The 23,978-nt window shown below is 42.5% G+C and overlaps 1 protein-coding gene across 4 annotated transcripts in view; it reads left to right on the top strand.

Annotated features, from left to right (window-relative positions):
* Actr6 (actin related protein 6) overlaps positions 1 to 13,114 on the top strand; it is a 20,789-nt gene extending 7,675 nt beyond the window's left edge. For 3 of the 4 annotated variants that reach the window (XM_006241243.3, XM_039079042.2, XM_039079041.1), the window contains 7 exons: positions 746 to 881; positions 992 to 1,048; positions 1,826 to 1,924; positions 2,009 to 2,087; positions 7,810 to 7,981; positions 10,339 to 10,477; positions 12,525 to 13,111. In XM_006241243.3, the coding sequence (XP_006241305.2) occupies positions 746 to 881; positions 992 to 1,048; positions 1,826 to 1,924; positions 2,009 to 2,087; positions 7,810 to 7,981; positions 10,339 to 10,477; positions 12,525 to 12,654 (812 nt within the window). In that variant the 3' untranslated portion in view covers positions 12,655 to 13,111. Of the gene's footprint in view, positions 1 to 745; positions 882 to 991; positions 1,049 to 1,825; positions 1,925 to 2,008; positions 2,088 to 7,809; positions 7,982 to 10,338; positions 10,478 to 12,524 lie in introns of all 4 variants that reach the window. The other variant, NM_001108081.1, reaches the window with a different exon arrangement.
* Positions 13,115 to 23,978: the final 10,864 nt, after the last annotated feature.

Below are 23,978 nucleotides of genomic sequence, written 5' to 3'. Positions count from 1 at the left end.
CACACTGAGTTCAAGGCCAATCTAAGCAACTTGGTGATAGCCTGCCACACAGTAAAAAGAGGCTAAATCATGAGTTCCAGGTCTATCCAAACTGTAGTGTTAGCTTCTGTCTTTGCTTCCAAAATAAAGCCAGCAGTGACAAAAGAAAAAGATTGTATTATTTTCTTTCTCTTACCATGTAAGTTAGTGTGCCTTTTAAAAATTGAAGCATTGAGATCTTAAACCAGTTCTGAAGGGACTGGAGAAATGGCCCAGTGGTTTAGACCACCTTCTGCTCTTACAGAAGACCCAGCTCACGTCCCAGCACCTATGTTCAACCACTCGTAACTGTAGTGCCGGCCTCTGCAGGCCTCTGCACTCATGTGCACAGACACATAGTTAATAAGGTCTGCAAAGAAGACGATTATACATACAGTTTAGAGTTAAAATGTTTTCTTAATTAAAGGCTTTTTTGTTGTAGTTTGTGTGGCTTTGTCATTGGGCGTTTTGTTTGTTCTGAGACAGTCTCTCTATATAGCCCTTGCTGATCTGGAACTCACAGAGATCCACCTGTCTGTCCTTTTGAGTACTGGGATCAAAGGTGTGCACTACCCCACTTAGCTTAAAGGCAGCTTCTTGTTGTTGTTGTTGTTGTTGTTGTTGTTGTTGTTGTTGTTTCTGTCTGCCTAGTTTGCCCCTTTTCCTTGTTATTTTAAGTGTGAGCATGTTGTGATTTGTCTGTCTTCCCTCGGTGTCCTGGAAACAGCTGGCGCTCTTAGTGCCCACAGGTATTTCCGCGATAACCCTTCTGAGCTCTGCTGCATTATTGTCGACAGTGGCTATTCCTTCACGCACATCGTTCCTTACTGTAGAAGCAAAAAGAAAAAAGAAGCAATCATTCGGTGAGCTCTGGTCAAATCATTATTTTCTTTATCATTTTATGTTACTTTCTTGCAGTCTCTTAGGAGGAAATATGTGATAACTGAACCAAGGTCGATTTCTCTGCTTTTAGGATAAATGTGGGTGGAAAGCTTTTAACAAACCATCTGAAAGAGATCATATCCTACAGGTAATACTGGGCTTTGAACCTGGGGAGGATGAGGGTCCCTCACACCCAGTTGGAGGTAGCCTAAATTTAAAAAAAAAAAAAGGGTCTGGAAAGATGGCTCAGAGGTTAAGAGCTCTGGCTGATCTCCCAGCGCACCCTGGTTTGATTCCCAGAACCTACACACAGGCTAACAACTGTTCATGACTTTAGTTGCAGCCCCCTTCTCTGGTCTCTGTGGAGATTGAACACAAGTGAACAGACATGTATGCAAGCAAAATACATATACATAAAGTAAAAATAATTTAAATGATACTTTAGAGTTATGTTCAGTTGCTGCTCATGTCAAATTTTATCCATTTATAAACTTCATTTAGTGTGTGTGTGTGTGTGTGTGTGTGTGTGTGTGTGTGTGTGTGGTGTGTGTGGGGGGGGAGAATTTGGTATCTGCATGTGTGTGTGTGGTGTGTGTGTGTGTGTGAGAGAGAGGGGGGAGAATTTGGTATCTGTGCAAGTGAGTGTGTGAGAGAGTGTGTGAGAGAGAGAATTTGGTATCTGTGCAAGTGTGTGTGTGTGTGTGTGTGTGTGTGTGTGTGTGTGTGTGTGTGTGTGTGTATTTGGTATCTGTGCAAGTGTGTGCCTCCATGAAGGTCAGAGGACAGCTTGTGGGACAACTTGATTTTCTCCTTCCAACTTGTAGGCTCTGGGGATTGAGCCCAGCATGTGAGGCTTGGAGGCAAGTGTCAGAATGTGCTGAGACACCTGGCCAGCCTCACATCATATACATTTCTGTTCTGTTAGGCAGCTCCACGTTATGGACGAAACTCACGTGATTAATCAGGTGAAAGAAGACGTGTGCTACGTGTCTCAGGACTTTTACAGAGACATGGACATTGCCAAGTATGTATAATAGTAATCTGTTAGTTGGGATGTTCAGATGATGTTAACAGTTACAGTTTCATAAATCTCTACTTTGTCTCCAAGGTTAAAAGGAGAAGACAATACAGTGATGATTGACTATGTTCTGCCTGACTTCAGTACAATCAAAAAGGGCTTTTGTAAGGTAACTTTTATATTTCTTTTTTGTTTTATATTTTTATTTGATATGTTTGGGTATTTTGCATGCATGTATATCTGTGTATTATGCATGTGCAATGCCCACAAAGGCCAGAGGAAGAGTATCTAATTCCCTGGAATTGGAGTTACAGACAGTTGTGAGCCACTGTATAAGTGCTGGGAATCAAACCTGGGTCCAGTGCTCTTAATTGCTAAGCTCTCTCTCCAGTCCTTTTAAGGTGCTTAAAAACAAAGTCCTTCATAATATCTTCTTAAGTGACAACCTCAGCCAGATTTGCAAAACATTTCACATCTAGCTAGATTGACAGGGTGTTACAGTGCCTGCCTTCCTTGTAGCCATTTCTTTAGGCACAAGTAGATAAATTTAATGAATAAGTTTCTCACTAAGACCGTTGTCAAGGACAAACTCCACTGCATGTTCCCAGTGTTAAGAGGCAGTTTGTCTTGATTGTCAAGATAATGTCCCTTTGTCTTTGATCAGCTCAGGGAAAGACAGTTCTGTGTTGGCGAATGTGAAATCTGACCCTCTAGTTAACTGGCTTGATAAAGACTCTTGGGCAATTAAAAATTTCGGCTCAACAGTGGTGACACACACCTTTATTCCCAGCATGGGAGGGAGGGGCAGGCAGATCTTGTGAGCTAGCCTAGTCTATAGAGTTAGTTCCCGGACAGCCAGAGTCACACCAGAGAAACCACCACCAACAACAATATAAAATTTCTATTCAGAAATGTAAGGAGATGGACTAGAAAGATGGCTCAGCGGTTAAGAGCACTGACTGCTCTTGCAGAGGTCCTGAGTTCAATTCCCAGCAACCACATGGTGGCTCACAACCATCTGTAATAGGATCTGATGCCCTCTTCTGTTGTGTCTGAAGACAGCTACAGTGTACTCACACATATTAAAGGAAGGAAGGAAGGAAGGAAGGAAGGAAGGAAGGAAGGAAGGAAGGAAGGAAGGGAGGGAGGGAGGGAGTGAGGGAGGGAGGGAGGAAGAAAGAGAAATGTAAGGAGACGTGATAGTATTCATTTAGAACTGTGGGAAATTGGCAACAGCCAAGATATCTAATAGTATATTCATATAATAAATGAATGAAAACAATACAGAGCTACATGATTAGCATGGCTTCACCCCAAAATGTAATGTTTAATAAGAAGCAATCTATAGAAAGGTATGCATACTTTCAGTGTATATAGATTACTTTATTTTGAATACAACAACAATAGCTTAGTTTTATATAGTTTCAAAGATTATGTGAGTGATGCACATTGAATATTAAAGGACATGATAATTTGTCAATTTACATCAAGCTGTTTAATGGTATTTATATTTTATGTAAATATTTGTACTTAGCATGCCTGAGAGCTTTTGTTTTTTCCCTAGTACAGAGGTGAAATACAGATCAAAACTGTCCCAAACATTTCGACTGCAGAGCTGTCTCATTAGACACACTTGACCATCCACATATTTTACATCTAATTATAATCACGATTGAGCGATAATAAGAGATGCAGTGGAGAACATGACACAGTGGTAAAGTTGTCAGTTTTGCATCTGTCACAGTGATTTCTAGTCTCTCCCAACCTGGCAGATCACTGGAGTCATAAGGGCATTAAAATCTGTGTGGTTTCCATTCTTCTTTCCAGGAGTTTTTAGTTCCTAAGCCAGAACTTAGTTTATTTCCTGCATAATGGACAGCCAACTATGAATCCTTCTCCTTAAGAACGTTGCTCCTTCTGTGTAAGTGACATGCCATTAGATTATCACATGATCTTTAAGTTCTGTCCATTCCTTCTTGTTTTCTCAGATCAGCCCAGCTCAGTAGCCAGCATAGGTAAGGTTGTCCTCTCAGCTGACCAGTATTTGTTCTCTGTGCTGGGGGAGGGGCGCGTGGGAGGTGACCACTGACAGATGGTCAGACACTGCACAAGAAGCAAGTGGCATTAAGGTTGTCAGGAGGTTTTCTTTGATCTGTGACCTTGTGAACAGTCGAGTTAGAGCTTGGACTTGTTTAGCTTCACACAGACTTCTTGGCTTTGACCTGAGTGGGCACGACAAGGAAGGAAGCAATCTGGACCCTCAGCACAGCGGGGAAGGTCCAGAGGTTCAGTAGGAGGATCTGTCGCAGGCTGGAAACATCTGAGTGGAGGAAGCCGCAGTTGCTAGTTCTTGCAAACACTGACCAACCACGAGACAGCACTCATACTTGGATTAGAGGGAGGCTTTGCCATTGTAAGCCGGACCCTTAAGGGGAAGGCTGTGCCACTTCCCCATGTGTTGCAGCATGGGTCTTACATGGCAGTGTCTGTCCACAGCATTCCCTCAGGGCCCCATCTACTGCCTGCAGTCACTCGGGCTTCCTGGCTGCCTCACACTAATTGTTAATGGCTTTCATGTAATGTCCACTTTTTCAAATGAGAACATAAAAATGTTAGTTGAACTGGACTCTTTCTAAATGAACTAATGCAATAAGTATATTTTTTAAAAAGAATATTTTATTCTTTAAGTTTCTTTAATACTTGATTTTGTTGTTTCCTGTTAGGAAAGCAAAGACATATTTATGACATTAGAAAAACACTCTTGCTTAGAAGGAGAAAAATGTTTGTGAGCCTTTATACTTTGTGTCTTAGTTAGGGTTTCTATCACCGTGAAGAGACCATGGCAACTCTTCTACAGGGAAACTTTCCTCTGGGGCTGGCTTACATTCTTTTCCTGTCAGGAAGCATGGTGGCACACAGCAGACATGGTGCTGGAGAAGGAGCTGAGAGTTCTACACCCGAGAGAGAGAGAGACTGGGCCTGGCTTGAGCATCTGAGACCCCAAAGTCCACCCCTAGTGACAGACTTCCTCCGATAAGGCCACACCTCCCAGTAGTGCCTCTCCTTGGTGACAAAGCATTCAGTCTGTGAGCCTGTGGGCCCATCCTATTTAAACCACCACATAGGATATTGTTGATTTGAACTGGGATACATTAGTCAGGAATGCTTGGGAAATATGAAGCTTTGATTTCTCCCTGCTGATAAAAAGAACAATAACAACAAATAGAGATGTAAGATCTATAGAATCATTGGACAAAAAACAGAAATTCTAATTTACGTCTTTCCAAAAAGAGGATGCCTGCTAAGGTATAAATTGTCAGACCTGAATTGAGAATATTTCTTTATCTTTAATGACTACCACTGTCTGCAGAACCATTATAACACAAACTGATAGTTTCTTTAATAGTACTGGAAATAAATGTATGAGGGTCATTCCATTCAGTAAACCACAGACTTCACTGACCAGCTTCTCACATCCTTCTAAATCCCTTCACTTGCCTATGTCTAAAGAAAGGTTTTGGAATTGTACCCTTGAAAACAGAAACTCCTTGTACTTCCCGATTACATATTAGTGACTAATGGCATTCGTGCTGACATTCAGCAAGGACACTGAGTACTGGCTCTTTTCCCGGTTAGATTATTTGGTCAGTCAACCTAATCATCATCTGTGAATCAGGGCTTTAAAACAGCTATAAACCTTTAATGTCCTTCAGTCAGTATTGGCTCAGCTAGCTTTCTAGTACTGAAAAAATGAATTATCCTGCAAACTGAAGTGTGTGTGTGTGTGTGTGTGTGTGTGTGTATGCGCGCACGCATTTTCTTTTTCTTAGAACAGGGTCTCCTCCTATAGCCTAGGCTAGCCTCAAACTTGCACAGTTCTCCTGCTTCACCTCCCATATGTTGGGATTGCAGGTGTATAGCATACCAGGCTGCGGTAGTTTGTATGCGCTTGGCCCTGGGAAGTGGCACCGTTAGAAGTCATGCTAGAGGAAGTGTGTCACTGGGGGACAGTGCTTTGAGTCCCATATGTATGCTCAAGTCTGGCCAGTATGATCCAGACCCTTCTCCTGGCTGCCTGTGGAAGACAGCGCCCTTCTGGTGGCCCTTGGACCAAGATGTAGAAGTCTTGGCTTCTCCAATACCATGTCTGCCTGCATGCTGCCATGCTTCCTGCCATAATGAACGGACTGAACCTCTGAATCTGTAAGCCAGCCCCAATTAAGTGTTCTTTATAGCAGTCGCCGTGGTCATGGGGTGCCTTCACAGCAATGAAACTTTAACTACACATAGGCATAATGTCAGTTGTAAGCTATTAGTAAATTTATAGGCTCTCTTCCATTCTGCCTAACACAGTGATATTCTTCTTTGGAGAGTAATATACTATTTTTCTTACTACAAAAATTATTTAATTGGGTTAGATGTGACATATTTATAGCTTCTTTGTTTTCTTTAACATGTATGCTATGAGCCGAGTGTTCCCAGGTAATAGCAAGCCAAATCATTGTATCCAGACTGTATGTAAAGGATAGTTCCGGGCACTTGAGGGAGCCGTGTGACTGTCCTGCGTGTGACCGTCCTGAGCCTAATTATACCATGAGTGAAAGGCAATGCGCCTGTCCTGGTGTTAAGTGAGACTTGTGGAATACATAAAATGTCTGATGCAGTTAATGGCACTGTTATTTCGCATGCCACTGCCCAGGAGTGCATTGAACACCTACCATATACAGGGAACCGTGTGGTGTACTAGGCAGTGCCTATGTGATAAACACTGTAGGTTGGGGAGGACTCCATGTATATTAAGGAAACAACATATACATATATGTGTGTACTTGCACATACATGTGTATACTCACATACATTACTCATTAGTAATACATACATTCTTCACATATTCTGAGTATGTTGTGGTGGAGAACTGCATCTATCAGCTGAATGACATGACCATAGCTGATTCTACAGGAAATGGTGACCGTTAGACTGAACAGGAGCATCGTTTAATGCTGTGGATCTTAAGAAGGAGAGACTCTTTCTAGCTCCTTCAGGTTCACAGCTCACTGACTGGGAAGGTTAGCAGAACCTAAAGACGAGAGTGGACCCGATTATGTAAAGTTCGTGTTTGCTGTATAGACCCAGTAAAAGTTGGCACTAAAGGGACCGTTTCAGCAATGTAAAGCATGTCTTTGCCTAATTGTTTGGAAATGGATTTTTATTGTCTGAGAATTTCATTCCTGCATTTAATGCCTTTTCAGACCCTCTTTCCTTTCTCTCGTCTTCCTCCGTATCCTTACCACCAGTCTCCTTCCTAACAAAGTGTGCTGTATTCTTCAACCGAGCCTACTTAGTGCTGCCCACGTACACGTGGGTGTAGGACCATCGACTGGAGTGACAGCCACATGTGCAAGTGTGGCCGTGTCACGTGTCCACCTCTGAAGGAGAGGAACAACCTGGGTCGGGACAGGAACTCAGGAGAGCAGATGCTGTCGCTGCATCATCTTTGCTTAGCAATGGAGTCACTGCAGTGACAGGGCAGCTGCGACATTCCCTCTTCTGTGTCCTCCTTTCCTTTAAAGACGCACAGAGTACAGCTGGAAGATTATCTGCAGGGTGGGATTGACAGAGGAACACAGCTCTCCCACCTACCCCACACCTGTCCTGGAACCTATTATGTAGCCCAGGCTGGCCTCGAATTCACAGAGATGCTCCGGCCTCTACCTCAAGCTAGTTTTTATTTGTGTACTATGGCAACAGAAGAGAAACCTCTTTTCTAACTTTTGAGAATCGTAAGACTTCTATAAGAACATGGTTACTCGACAAGTATTAGGTTTCTAATTATTATCTGTCCTATGAGCAAGGTACTGTAGCTCAAACTCTTTTTCTCGCTTTGCTTTAAGCCCAGAGAGGAGATGGTGCTGAGTGGAAAGTATAAATCTGGGGAGCAGATTCTTCGCCTTGCCAACGAGAGATTTGCTGTTCCAGAGATACTCTTCAACCCCTCCGACATTGGCATTCAGGAGATGGGGATTCCAGAAGCTATTGTCTATTCAATCCAAAACCTACCCGAAGGTACGCTAATGGTTAGAGTAAAATGTGAGAGAGAAATGGTACTGAAAAACCATAATCACAGTATTGTTTCTTAAGTAATTTTAAAAGATAACATCTGTATTATTGGCAGAAATTTCCAGATCATATAATGCATTTAAATAAGTCTTAGTTGATTTGTTCTGGATCATAAATTGTATTTTTTAAAAAGTCATTATGGTCTATTTAAGCATGAATATATCTTTCCTTAAGTTGCTCTGTTCATTTTAGAAAAGTATTTATTTATTTATTTTTTGAGGCACAGTCTTGCTATGTAGCTCAGCCTGGTCTAAAACTCAGGATCTTCCTGTTCAGGCTCCTGAATGTTAGAATTATAGGTGTGTGCTAGAAGGCTTGACGGAAAGCTCTAACCTAAACTTAAATAGAATTGAAATTGGGAGGTTTTAGTGGGCTGCTTTTTCAGTAGTTCATAAGACTGGTTTATTCATTATTTAGAATGACAGGATTACTTTTTTTTTTTTTTTCGATTTTTCATTCTTTTTTTGGTTTTTCAAGACTGGTTTCTCTTTTTCTGTGTAGCACTGGCTGTCCTGACTCTATAGAACAGGGTAGCTTCTAATCCACAGGTCTACCTCTGCCTCCAAGGTGTACATCTGGGTAACTTTTAATAAGATAAACAGGAAGATGGCCCAGGCCTTTGTGTATGAATCTGACAGCATGAGGTAATTTCCCAGAACTTACATAAAGGGGAAGGAGAAAACCAATGTCACAGAATGTCCTCTGACCTCTACACTTGGTCTGTGGCAAGAATGTCCCTCTCCTATCGTGTGTGTGTGTGTGTGTGTGTGTGTGTGTGTGTGTGTGTGTGAGAGAGAGAGAGAGAGAGAGAGAGAGAGAGAGAGAGTAGGCATACGCACAGTAATAATAAAATAAAATGAAGATGACTGGAGTATAGTGTTTCGTGGTGGCATCTGGATTTTTCTTATGTTTAAGTGTCCTTGAGTTTTGTTTTGTTTTGTTTTGTTTTCTTTTCTTTTCTTTTTTTCGGAGCTGGGGACCGAACCCAGGGCCTTGTGCTCGCTAGGCAAGCACTCTACCACTGAGCCAAATCCCCAACCCCGAGTTTTAGAATAGCTTAATATGCTGCCTTCCTACTAAAGGTGCATTTGTTTATATATGTGTGTATATAGTGTTTGTGTGTGTGTGTGTCTGTCTGCCTGTCTGTCTGTCTGTCTTGAGGTTATGTGTGCCACATGCATGCAGGTGTCCTCAGAAGCCTGAAGATGCCCTGGAGCAGAGGCTATGGGCAGTTTCAAACTGCTGGACGTGGGAATAGAACTCGGGATTTTTGGAAGAGTACTAAACTGTTTTAGCCACAGAGTCATCTCCCCAGTCCTTTCTTCCTTCTCTATCAGGAGCAGTCATGGCACCAGAAGAAGTCTAGTGCACACGGTGTACTTTCCTCTCAGTAATTACAAAGGGAAGGAAGGTCATGCTATCCCTCGCACGGCTGTTTTCCCGACTCACAGTGTCTATGTAGTTGCAGTCATAGAGTACAATACGAACACGGGGCTAACATGGGCAGCTTTATCCTGATGAGTAGAAGCAGTAGGTGTGGGTGGCCAGCGCCCATTACATCTTCTCGGGTTTCCCAGTTGTGCTCTAGGTGCACCTTATGATGCTGGCGTTTGCCATCACGTGCCGTTAGTGTTTGTTCACATCTGGCCTCTTCGTCTGAGGGCTAGATAGAGTGTGAGTGTGTTCCCCATCAAAGGTATGTACTGTGCAGTAGAGAGATCTGTGTTAGTGCAAGAACATAGAAATTTGGGCTATCAAATTAAAAATACAGAGGAAGGCCTTTCTGTTACAGAAGTTTATAATCTCGTCTGTGGTAAAGACTCCCTTCATTTTAGGAAAGAAGAATGATAAGTATGACTCAGTGTCTGATGCAGAAAGTTGCTTATCTGTGGCTTCCGTGCAAATATGATTGGTAGTCAGCAGTTCTCCCACCTTAGTGTTTTGTTTTAAAGACCTGTGAGGTTCACCACTGTCTTAGTGTCTCCCCCCGTGTAAACTCCCGCCTGGTGGTAAATTTTAAAATGTAGCCTCCTGTGGTGGGGCAGGTCTATAAGTCCTGGTACTCTAGGGAATGAGGCAGGAGGATTACAGTTTGAGGCCATCCTGTCCTATCTTGTGAGGCCTTGTCTTAACCAGCCACAACAGAATCTTAATAGTGAACACAAGAAAAAAATGTAAAATCTTAACCAGTGGACCCCCAGGTTGTGTGGCCTCCCAGCCACACCCTGACTTAATTGCCCACATTAGGAGATTTTCTGACACTCTTTTACTTCTTTTTTCTCCTTTCTTTTTTTCTTTTAAAGAAATGCAGCCACATTTTTTTAAGAACATTGTTTTGACGGGAGGAAATTCCCTTTTCCCTGGATTCAGAGAGCGGGTTTACTCAGAAGTTCGGTGTTTGACGCCAACAGACTACGATGTTTCTGTCGTGTTGCCTGAGAAGTAAGTATTGATTTATAGGGAAGCCAAGGGCAGCTTGCAGGGAGGGGGCTTGTGGAAGGTATGACTTTAAAGCTGGTAGATTTATTCCCCAGCGGGATCCTTGTTCTCTTTCTTTCAAAAATGAAATCTTAATTCTTGAGTGAGGTAGAAGAGGTGGCACGGACCATGCCGAGCACACGTTACATTGACACATGACAGAGCTCGGTAACAGGAGCTCTTTCCGTGTGTGTCTCAGTCCTCCTGCCGAGGCTGGTTATAGGCAAGGAAGCCAGACTGTTTCTTGACTTGTCTTAGACGTGCCACCTCGATAGGTCCCCTTGAGAGTATCGTTGCAACTTAAGCTGTAAAAGTTAAGGCAGATCTTCAGAGCTGTGGGAGTGGACTTAAATAGCATCCTACTCCAAGTTTGCATTGGACATTGGAGAGAGAAGGCCTTGTGAGCCCCTGACTCATGCTGAGTTCATAGCAGTGACCAGAGGAAAGCCCCATTACATCACCTGCGTCAAAGGGCTTTCATCTTATTGTCATTATATGTACATGATGTGCAGGGTTGGGGATGTGCACATACTCCAGGCATGCATGTGGAGGTCACGGGACAACTCTATGGAGTTGGTTTCCCTACACCTTTACCTGGGTCCCAGTGGTTAAACTCATGTTGTCAGTCAGGCTTAGGCAGCAAGAAGTTACCCTGTAAGCCAACTACCTCACCTCTCCAAAACAGGAGTTCCCTTTGTCGTTTGTTGGAGATAGTCTCACTGGCTGGTCTGAGACTATGTAGACCACAGTAGCCTCAAATGCATAGAGATCGCTCTGCCTCTGCCTTCTGAGTGCTAAGACTAAAGGCTTAGCCACCACACCATGGCCAGATGGGAGTTCTTAACCTTAAGATTGTCTAGTGTCAGTGGCAGAGTTACAAATGAGATCCTAGTCTAATTAAATTTAAATTCACACTGAAGTATTTTTCAAAGTCAGTAAACCAGGCCCTTATCTAAATCATCTTTTAGTTTTCTTTTTTTTATTTTTTTTATTTTTTTGAGCTTCAGCATTGCTTGTTGTGTAGTTACAACAGACCCCAACTGGCGTTCATTGTGCGCATGCTCCCAAGTGCTGGGGTCACAGATGTGAACCACCTATAAAACTGCCATTTAAAGCTAGTAGACCTTAAAATTGTTTAAACTAATCTTTAAATTAAATCCTTACTGAAACCTTTCAAAGGAATAAGGAATTGTTAAATGCTGGAATCATTTTTGTCAGCAGTAATGCTCATATACTTCCTGACATTTTTTATCTTGCAGATACATGCCCAAGGCCGAGGGACTGACAAATTAGCTATTGTTCTTTAATTCCAGGAATCATAATGGGCATTTCTCCTCCACCCCCCCCCAAAAAAAACCCATAGAGGTACAAATATAAAGATATAAGTCAGCCTGTTGATAAAGGTTGCAGATGCAGTGTGTGAGAACAGTTGTCTCCATTGGTCTGCTCAGCTGGGGATGTGGTAGCGCTGAGTCAGCACAAAGCTGGCTCGGCTGTGGTCAGCAGAGCCAACCTGCATGCTTCACGGCTCACTCGTGGGTTTTACCTACTGTCTGACCTCTGTGGGACTATCAGCAGTGTTCTATAGCAGCCACAGGACAGACTGAAGATGCCCTGAGACAGCTGCAAGGTTTACAGCGTAGATGCAGGGTAACTTAGACCCTCCCATTTCCGTCCCATTAGGGACTTAGGCAGCTGGTCTGTGGCTTCTGTGAGAAGCACTAGGTTAATACTTCTTCACTGGGTTTAGGGCCAGAGTTGGAACATTTCCCCCTTTACTCATCTACAGCTTCTGAGTATGTTCTGGGGTTTTCACTAAAAGAAGAGGGGGTCATCCATAGGGCACACAGGGAAGAACCACCCACTGTTTGTACTGGTGAGGAAGAGCTTATCTCTACACCATAAATGAGATTCCATTAGGTTGAAGAAGGCGTCCAGCTGTTTAGTTCATGAGTGGCATTTGCTCTATAGTCACTTGGTGCTGGGTTCATTTGTGTTGTCTCTGTTTCAGCCCTATCACTTACTCCTGGGAAGGTGGGAAATTGATATCTGAAAACGATGACTTTGAAGATATGGTGGTTACAAGAGAAGACTATGAAGAAAATGGACATAGTGTCTGTGAAGAGAAATTTGATATTTAAGAAACATTTCTGAATGAAAGACTTGGAAAGTTTATTTCAAAGTTCCTTTTATTGGAGGTTAAGAACTATGTTACTTTTCATCATAAAGCCTTGAACTTACATAACTATTCTGAGTCATGGCTGAGGTGCACAGGCTTCTTAAATGGGTTATTACAGTAAACTGTAATTCAGCCGTGTTTCATTAAGTGCACTACTCAGCAATTCTATACTGTTCCTGAGAATAAATTATTTTTCATGAGAAAGTAAAAGAGCAAATATTTAATTCTTCATACTTGAAAACACAAATTGAAATATCCCACCCATCAGTTTTCTTTAGAAGGTACTTTGTGTAGTTTTGACTGTGCTTAGCTAAAGTATTTACAGACTGTTAAGATTCTGCTGCCTTAGAACTAAGTATTTTATTTAAAGTTTGTTATTCTTATTTGTACATAATAAAATTTGAAAAATCAATATTAAATATGTCTGTGCTATGTTTATTTTTTACTTAGTGTAAGCTTGCAAGATAGAGATGTCTGTAGTGTTTGTGATCACCACTATTTTGCAGAAACATACTACTTTGTTTCAGAAGTTCTTTTATTCGACCCATAGTCAACATATTAAGATAAGGTGCTTAGTGACTGTACTCTTCTGGAGCATGCTCAAGGGCCTGTGTCTGAGCTCTGCATTTCCAAAGCAATAGCTTCCCAATAGCTTCCCAAGGGCCTGTGTCTGAGCTCTGCATTTCCAAAGCAATAACTTCCCAAAGAATGAGTTAGTAATTTCCTTGAGTTAAAACATGGCATCCTAGAGGAAACTCAAGAAGAACTAAAAAGAAGCACATTAAAACTCAAAAACCAAACAATTCAGAAGTCTCAAAAAGTCCCTTAAGCTTAGCAGAAGCACAAGACCTCTTCCTTCCTGGCATATGTTAATATTAATGCCTTCTGAGAACAAACTTTCTGACCTGCAAGTCATGTAGAGCACTCCAAGGTTTCAGCTTTTTCTAAGTTGTTGCCCATGCTGGTGGGCTTTCAGTGACACAGCTGCCTTTGAGACATCTGTGTTGCTATAAGTAATCCCTCACCCATCTTCCTATAAATAATGCCAATAAACATCTTGGTTCACCAAATTGTATTTGGGTTATGTTGTTATTTTGGTCTGTTGTCTGTTCCCTATCTGTGATAAGTAGATATTTATTTATGCCTTGCCCTGGATAGTGTCACACAACACAGCAAACGGGTCAGAGAAGGTGCTGGGACTGGATGAGTGATAGACATGATCGCATGGGAGTCCCATATCTGTAGAGGTCAGAACTGTCAAAAAAAAAAAAAAAGTGCCCCACCACAAGGCTGGATAGCTGCATGAAGAATGAAACTACATCCTCTTTCCCTGCAACTCTAAATGGATCAAAGACCTGATCCTGGGATCTGTTTCAGGAGAAAGTCAGAAATATGTCTCAACTTAGAGGCACAGGAAAGAATTTTGTGAACAGGATAGAGCAGCATAGACATTAGGACCAACCACTGACACATAGGACCTTGTGAAGTTAAAAACTTATGTATAGCATAGGTCACCATCATGTGGTGAAGAGGCACCCTACAAGAAAGGGGAAAAAAAACATTTGTCAGCTGTATGTCTGGTGAGGGGTTAGTGTTTAACACACCTAAAGGCATGCACCTTTCACTCCAGCTCTTGGGAGGCAGAGGCAGATGGATCTGAAAGTTCAAGGCTAGCCTGGTCTATGGAGCTTGTTCCAGGATCTATACAAAGAAGCCCAGCCTCAAGCAGGCAAACAAAAAGAATTAGAAACATGTCTTATATATCTATTACTGCTTTGGAAGTGCTATGTTCTTTCTGAAAACAAAAACCCCTATTGTTTCAAATCATTAACGAAGAAAATGCAACCTCAAGTCAGTGAATGCTGATGTCATTAAAAAGTCTGTGTGTACAGGTTTTCTAAACTAATCTATGTGCTTTACATCTTGAGAGACAATGTTTGGTTTCAGATTTTCCAGCTTCGTCACAATAAATAGATTCCTTCTGTCTAGAAGAGCTTCACTGGATAACTAGCATTCTAGATAACTCTGGTGCAGACGGACTCTTGCCACACTGTCAACAATACTTGCCTACAAAGAGGTACTTATTAAAATAGCCTGACTCATGGAAGAAGGTGTGTGTCTGTGCTTCATTTTTTGAGACAGGCTCTTGGTGTACTGTCTAGAGAGAGAGCCTGGAGTTTTAGGCTCCTTCCACTTCTGACCTGCCAAGATGGGAAGAGTACTAGCTGTCTCTCTCTGCTGCCTTGAACCCTATCATGCCAGGATAAACCATCACAGTGGACTGCATACCTTTAAACCGTGAGCAAGAATAAATCTTTCCTCTCTTAAAAAAAAATTGTTTCTTACTGTAGTAATGACTTCTAAAGTTCTACTTCTTCTAGAAGAGCTCTCATAAATGCTTTTCAATATCTAGTTCAGACCTTAAGCCCAGGGTTAAATATTGTTACCACTCTGAAGCCTTTCAGATATCTTAAGAAATAAATCCATTGTCTCCAGAGTTGCAACCACAGCTTCATGTTTACGGTTCTTCTGCTGGATTTTCTTTTCTAAGAATGGGACCCTGACTCATCCATTTTATATCTCCAGCATAATTCCTAGTGCAGAGAAATGCTAATTACACTCATGATTGATTAATTTGGTAGCATTATCAGTCATCAGGTTTGATAAGTTATTTCTCCGACAGTGAAATGAGTCGATTAGAGCCAGATTAGATTACATTAAATGCAGGTTTATTGGGAAGCTGCTTTTGGGTGGGCATGTTCACTGGTCCTAAGGAAGGAGTCAAGGGAAGGTTTAAGCAACGGGTCTGAAGGTACCTGGAAGAGAATGGGGGACAAGGGACGAGAAGAAGGATGCCAAGACAAGAGTCTGATCAAGGCGACAACATTATTTTTCCCCAAGGCTGAATTTATAACAGAACATGGGTAGCAGAGGGCGGGGGGAAGTAAGAAACATTTACGCAGGCCAAGGACACAGTATTCGTGTGGTCAGGGAATCGGCTGATGTTGACAGACTGTCAGAAAGGTCATAGGTTTGTCATATCTATTAGTCAGCAGGAGAATTTTATCATATTATTATTTTTCTTGACCACCAGATTTGTATTAGTCTTCTGCAGCTGGCTGGGGATTTTCCATGAACCTAGTCATACTTAATTCTAACATCAACAATGGAGGACTTCAAGGGCATCGCTCCCGACAGGAAGGGAGAGAAGACAGGAGACGGGGGAGAGAGAGAGAGAAAGAGGTACACACAGAGAAAAAGAAGAAGCAAAATGTCTAAATTATATAGGCTAGAGTCTCTGGGACAAAGACAGCTCTATCCCTGGGCTGGAAAGTTCAGGGTTGGGGGTCAGTGTATGCCAGGTAGGGACCTGGGATGCTGGGAGAACCTGGGGGCCAGGTCTGCTTTGATATAAAAGTAAGCACCTCAGTTCCTTGTCTTTGCTGTGTTTAATAAAGAGAAGCCAGAGACATGCTTGGCGGAGGCATAGTATGGTGTTGGGGAAGGGGATGCCTCTGCTGGCCTATGCTGAGGCACACCTTCCCCCTGAGGTACCAGCCACACGAAGGTATAGTATAGAATAGAGTTTATTTAGGGCATGGGGAGGGGAGTTGAGGGGTACTAGGGACAGGGAAAGGCAGGGGGGAGAGGAATAGAGGCTAGCCATGAGCACATGGAGAGAGAGGAGGGAGGGGAATGGGAAGGGGGGAAGAGGGTAAGGGAGCAAGAGAAGAGAGCAAGATCAAGAGAGTGAGGAGGGGACAAGCAATCCCTTGGTGTGGGCTTAAGACCCTCACCCTAGCAGCCTGGAAGTCTGTCTTCCGCCAGCAGCCTTCAGATGAAGATGTAGAACTCTCAGCTCTGTCTGCACCATGCCTGCCTAGATGCTGCCATGCTCCCACCTTTGATGACCCTCTGAACCTGTAAGCCAGCCCCAAATACATACATGTTGCTCTTTATAAGACTTGCCTTGGTCATAGTGTCTGTTCACAGCAGTAAAACTCTAAGACCCTTGCCAGATACAGGTCTTTGAACCTTAAATCTCACAGCCTTCAGAACTCCAATTAATGCATTTTCTAATTATTCAGTCATTCTACTGTAGCAGCATAAAACAGGGTAAGTCTGGGTCAGTGGATAGACTTGCTCAATTGTAAAAAGGATTCTAAAGTCTCTGAATTGCAGAAGACAGACAAGGGTGATCAGATAACACCTAACGGGAGATGAGAATCCTACAAATAGTAGAATGGTGAGCTTCTTGCTAAACCTACTTAGTAGAGTTACCTGTTAAAACAGGCTTTGGTAAGGAAGGACACAAATGGATCTGGGAGAGAGTTCAGAAGCCTTAAAATCTGACCAAGCAAAGAATCTTCGTCATACCCCAATCTGTGAATCATAGGTTAAATATTACTCAAGCATGAAAAATCAGAATAAATTCTTGTGGAAATTCACTGAGTATTTTTACTAGAAGATAAGCATTTATTTATTTAATTAACACCCCCCTAAAGTTTTGCATATGAGCATACTGCCCCAAAGTTTTTAGTCTAAAACTGAATGGCATTATCCTTAGGATTTAAGTTCCCTTTAAGCCTAATAAAATAGTAATAATAGTAATAATAATAGTAATATATACAGCTGCCACTAGGTGGCAGTGAGTTGCTGGTACAGGTACTTCTGCTTCGAAATCATGGCCAAGGACACAAAAGAACCACTTAGGAGAAGTAAACTTTCTCTATAAAAAAGTTAGAATTAATATGTATATATATATAAACATACGTGTCTGTGCATGTGTGTATTATATATATACACATATAAACATATGTGTCTGTGCATGTGTGTATTATATATATACATATAAACATATGTGTCTGTGCATGTCTGTATTATATGTACATTACTGAATATTTCACAGAACATCATTCAGTTTAAATAATATCGCATTTATATAAAGCACGACTCACTGTCCTCATCGAGGCTCTACTTCTTTAGGTGCCACAGCTTCTCCGGCTACTACCATAACAGGAAAACTGTGATCAGAGCATAAGCCCACAGGACACACCTCCCAGTCAACCCGTGCTTGTGCTTTGCTATCATCTGGTCCAATCTTCAATGTAAATACAAATCTATATGCACATACATATACACACATCCACACGCCACTTTTTTTTTTTTTTTTTGAGCTAGAAGTCTGAAGGTACAGCATGAAGTGACAAGGAGCTAACCCTGTGGTACAGGCTGGACTTAAACTCGTGACAGTCCTTAGCCTCCTGAGTACTGGGATTTATAGGCATCAGGGTTGGCATATTTGTTTTATTATTTTATTGGGTTCTTATATCTACTTCCTTTCCAGTCCGTATTCCACCCTGATCCCTTCCAATCCCCCAACACTAGGTAGGAGAGGAAGAAGGTTAGAGGGGATAGGGGTTGTAAACTTCTTTAGACCACTTCCTGATGATTAGGGTCGTTGGGTTTCTTGGGGGGGGGGCAAGTCTAATTTTCATTGTCAGGATATCCAGCAGCCCAGCAACAGCAAAGAAAGCAGCAGCAGGGGGCAGCAGGGGCTGCTGCAGGCTCTCCCATGTAGACCCTCTGCAGAGTCCCCCGAGTTAAACTGGGGGGCAAAAATAACCGCCAATCCTCACCCAGGGTGAGAAACATCAGGGTTAAAGGCTGTGGACAAACTGAAGCAGTCCCATACTCCACACTTGGGATGAAAACAAAAACATGGGTTTTTTTTTTTTAAAGAAACCAAAGTTCTCACTACATATTAGTCACTAGGCGTGATAAATTTGTGTCTGTGTGTATGTAGGTGTAAGTACATGTGTTCACAGAGAGGCTAGAAGACACTATTGGGAATCTTTTCTCTCTTGCCTCTTGCTCCTCTGAGGCGGAGACTCTCCTGGAGTTGCAACTCCTGCTTTCTCAGCTGTTCTGAAAGCCCCAGTGACACATTTACCTCCATTGCCTTTGAACCTGGGGTGATGGTGTGTGAAGGTTGCCTGGCTCTTTATGTGAGTGCTGGGATTCAAACTCCACTCCTCTTAAGATTTATTTATTTTATGCATATGACTACACTGTTGCTGTCTTCAGGCACACCAGAAGAGGGCATCAGATCTCATTACAGATGGTTGTGAGCCACCATGTGGTTGCTGGGAATTGAACTCAGGACCTCCGGGAGAGCAGTCAGTGCTCTTAACCACTGAACCCTCCAGGCCCCTCCTCTCCTTTTGATTTTTTGTTCAGCAAGCATTTCTAACCACCTCTCCAGTCCCATTATGTCTACTTTAGTTAATGAGTTAATTACTTAATTAATCAACTTTCAATATAGGGTTTCTTTAGAAACCTGGCTTTCCTGGAGCTCACTCTGTGGATCAGGCTGCCCTTGAACTCAGAGATCCATCTGCCTCTGCCTCTGCCTCCCGAGTGCTGGGATTAAAAGCACACACGACCACGTCTGGCTTACGTTTATCCTTTGTTATGTTTAATACTCACAAATTATCTTCAGAGATGATAGGCCAAATTCGGGAGTTTTATTTTAGAAATTGAAATTACAAAACTGAGGCTCAAAGAGAAGATATATGCTGAAAGCTTTTAATATTCTAAGCAGTCGATTCCATGGCAGAGAAATACCATTAGAGTATTGATCCAAGTGTCTGTCCGAGAGATGACCAGCAATTTTTTATCAGTTCATGTTGAGAGGCTTGCTCTTTCCCTGGGGGCTGGCATGGGGTACGGCTGCACATTTACAATAGTCTCCTGTTTTCTTATAAACCAGCTTCTCACGTCGTGCACTGGAGGTATATTAAAGACCTTCCTAATTCTGAAAATAACACATTGGGAAAGTTAATCATTTTTTTTGAACTTATAAATTCTTTGTGAATCTCACATCATGCACCCCAACCCACTCATCTCCCCATATCAATCCTCTGCCCTTGCAACCTCCCCACGCAAAGAAAACAAAAAATAAAAAATAAAAATAAATAAATAACCCCATCTCCCTGTGGGAGCTGCAGTGTGTCACGATGTGTCACTGTACATCTTTTCGCACAAACAGCTTTACTTGCAAATGTTCATTGCAGTGAGTCATTGGTCTGGTTTGAGGTCTCTGACTTCTGCTACGCCATCAATAGTGAATTTCCACTAGGACACCTTGGATATCCTGTTGTTGCTCTGTATCATGGGGATCTGCTTTGGTTCTGCAGGACCGGTCCCTTCATGCGCTCTATCAATTCATAGATGGGTGGATGTTGGGGTGGCCAACTGGATCTGGGCCTGGGTGGTACCTGCGTTGGTCAGCCTGCCAGCTCTCCAGTGGTCGTGCCATTGGGGTAAGCACTCTAGCACTGTCTGCTTGAGTGCTGTAGCCGGTGAGGGGCAGGGCCAGCTCCTCCATGCTGACCAGGTTTGGGAGTGGGCAGCTCTCCCAGAGAAAGTTAATCTTTTAATAGAAAATATCACTATACTTGGTTTTCTGCTTCTTTTTCAAGTTGGAAGAAACACAGAAGTCCTATAGCTTAATGTTCTATTGTAAGAGAACATCTGAAGAGTTGATTAATAATCTACCCATAAAGTAGAAGCAAAGTTTGAAATATATATACATATATATCAAGGCAGACCTTTGTTGTATCTCGGAAGAGACCACACCACACTGCCCATTCTCTAACCCAGTCCCAATCTTCATTGATAATCTTTGTGATAGTATGAATCTTTCACTGGAAAGGTATATCTGCATAGGTATACATAGTATTTTACAAAACATACTGTTATACTGTGGGGAATTTTTTATTTAATGAGAATAACTCTTGCCTTCAGAAACTGAACTTGAACTTTTTTTTTTTTTTTTTTTTTAGTTTTGGTTTTTCAAGATAGGGTTTCTCTGTACCTTTGGCTGCTTTGGTGCTTTGAATCTTGCTCTGTGGACCAGGCTGGCCTCAAACTCCTAGAGATCCGCCTACCTTTGCTTCCCAAGTGCTAGGATTAGAGCAATGTACCACCATGCCCTGGCCTTAGAAACTGAACTTTGTCAGACCTTGCAACTAAGTTAAGAATAAGCTTTGAGACCATTTGAAAGTTTATACTTGGTCTATTTTCCAGGTGTGTGTTTACTTTAACTGACACTTCAGAAACAATGTAACCAACCTTAGGTGCCTAAGACAGCTTTTACAACTTAAACACTTAGCTTTAATTTTAAACTATGTGTTTATTTTTCCATACCGTGACCCGGAATAGTGGTGTATGTGTGTGTGTGCTTGCGTGTGCTTGCGTGTGTGTGTGTGTGTGTGTGTGTGTGTGTGTGTGTACACGTGTGTGTGTGTGTGTGTGTTGTAATCATTTACTGAAAGCAGGCAATAGATTGAAAACAATCTTAAACAAAATCCACCATAAAATTTGGGAGGATTATAAGGATATAGGTTGATAACATTTGTTCACAGTTTTGAGTGCTATCTGGGTCACTAGGAGTCAATTCATTGTAAAAAATTATGTTAAAATTTTTCTGCAAAAAATTCCTCATTCTTCCCTCATACTGTATGTTCTATACTGTTCAATAAATACAGAACAAAACTCTTTGTTAGGGACAGACAGCAAGGCAGACATTACACACCCATATGCTCCCAAACACACACACACGCTCCCAAACACACACACACACACACACACACTCACTCACACACCACAGATAGTGTTGGGGTAGAAATCTCGGTTCGCATCCAGACAAAACAAACTAACATGGTTCGATGTGGAGAGATTTAATGAGAGAAGAAGAGTAAAAGTGGGAAGGAATGAAGGCCGGCCATGAGCACATGGAAGGAGGGGGGAGGGGGAGAAGGGACAGGGACAAAGAGGGCATGAGAGTAGAGAAGAGTCAGGGCAAGGGCAAGAGCAAGAGAGCAAGGAGGGGCCAAGCAGCCCTTTATATAGTCAGGCATACCTGGCTGTTGCCAGGCAACTGTGGGGCGGAGCATAGCTGGCTATTGCCAGGTAGCTGTGGGGGTGGAGCTTAGACAGAATACCAACGTCAGACATATATAGCAAACAGATGGGATAGACACAGATTACAGACATCAGAGAGAGGTGGATGACATAGACAAACAGAGAGTTCAAATCTGTGTCCATTGTTGGTCTAAACTACTTATTCTAAGATAAAGAATACTTGGATGTGGCATCAATACGGTGCACCAGACTTTGGATATTTGAAATCTTCTCATCTCATTCCCTTGAGACGGTCTCTAACTCAACCTGGAGCTAGGTTTCCAGCTAGCAAGCTCCTACTTCTGCCCCTAATTGTTGTAGAACATTTTAATCCCAATCCGGGTTTCTACAATGCCTTGGTCATTCAGGTCCCGGATAAAAGATACACAACTTTTATTGTTTACAATAAGCCTTAATCAGTACAATAGCTGGACAGATATCTACCCTCTATGCTATTCAAATCTATTTCCTATCGATAGCCAAGAGTTATTACTTACTATGGTTCATCTTGGCTGCTCTTAACTCCAAATGGTCAGCCCCCAGGGTCATGTTTTCTTAACTCCTAATCCATGGCTACTTTGTCATCCTCTTCACTTTCTTCTCTCATTCACGGTTCTCTTCTGACCCCTCAAGCCCAGGAACCCTAAAACCTGCCTATGTCTCTTCTGCCTAGCTATTGGCTGTCGACATCTTTATTCACCAACAGAAATAACTTAGGGCAGGTGGTGGGTGGGGATAGGTGGGTGGTGGGTGGGTGGTGTTGTAGTAATTATTAAATAATGAATCTACATCCCACTCTAGTGCCAGCACCACAGTGCCATATGGCATTAGCAGGTAGCCAGTGGCAGCTGGCTCTAGGGCACCATACCACGCTACCTCTAACTATCCTCTATCCCTGGCAGTCTCTCCGTCCCCATTGCTAGCTGCCCTCTCCTGGCTGTATCAGCTGGGAACTCTCTGGTCCCAGCAACCCTGTAAAATCAAGACTCAAAAGCTTAGAATTTAGCAATCAGACTTACTTGTTATATTCTCAATCTACAATTCATCCACCCAATAAACTCAGAGCCAACTGAATAATGCTATAAACTGCCCACCTAAATAAGATAGATTGACCTATAAAAATCCATCCCTTAAGAAATATTCATAACTACCTGTGGCCATTTAAGGCCACATGGATCTGGGTCGTCCTTCTCTGCCTCCGTCTTGGTTCTCCTTTCTCTTTTCCTCTTCTCCCCTGCCGTACAAAAACTTTGTCCCTGCCTTACTTTTTACTGTCCAATTACAGGCCTCGCCTTAACTTGTGCCAGCCCTCACCTGCCTATAGACATCAACCTACAGGGTGGAAGGTCACATAGCTTCACTTGGGTCTATGTGAGGACTCGCTTGTCTCTGAGGCAACCAGGTCTTGGGGGCCTGCACTTAGTATTGCAATATGCAGCACAAGATAAAACCCCGACACTTCATAGTCCTGGGATTTCAGGTATGTACACTCATACTTGGCATTTTTTTCAAAGATTTATTTATTCAATTTATGCATGAGTACACTGTCACAGTCTTCAGACACACCAGAAGAGGGCATCGGATCCCATTACAGATGGTTGTGAGCCACCATGTGGTTGCTGGGAATTGAACTCAGGACCTCTGGAAGAGCAGTCAGTGCTCCAGCCCCATACTTGGCATTTTTAATAGAAGCTGAGGATTCACATTTGCGCAGCAAGCACTCTTACCTGCCTCATTCCTTTCTTGACCTTAAAGTTAGCACACAAAGTAATGAATTTCATTGTGACATTTTCATAAATATGTCTGCATAGTTTTAATTGGGAGCTTGAATCTAAGCACTGAAATCCAAGACAAATAAAGCAGCTTTCGTATAAAAAGGTGGAAACCGATACCAACTCAGGGTGTTTTTTAAGCACTTACATTTTAAACCCCATTTTCCTCGTGACTAGTGACGACGACGATAATAACAACAAAAAAAATGCAATTAAAATGCTTTCTGTTTCTGTGTAACTTTTAGTGGAAACTGAATCTGTAACCCATGCCAGTTTAAGAGAGTGGTGCCGGGGTTGGGGATTTAGCTCAGTGGTAGAGCGCTTGCCTAGCAAGCGCAACGCCTTGGGTTCGGTCCCCAGCTTCGAAAAAAAGAAAAGAAAAGAAAAGAAAAAAACCAAGAGAATGGTGCCAGAGGGTGAACTAACCAGTGTGACAGACAGCAAGGAAACAGTGAGAGTAAACGAGGGCAAAGGGAGGTTGGGGGAGGGGCTGAGAAGATGCCAAGAAAAAAAAAAAAAAAACCTCCAAGTGCCAAACAGGGCTAGA

This window comes from Rattus norvegicus, chromosome 7 (genome assembly GCF_036323735.1).
Source record: "Rattus norvegicus strain BN/NHsdMcwi chromosome 7, GRCr8, whole genome shotgun sequence".
Lineage (NCBI taxonomy): Eukaryota > Metazoa > Chordata > Mammalia > Rodentia > Muridae > Rattus > Rattus norvegicus.
This window is presented reverse-complemented; position numbering and strand designations above follow the sequence as displayed.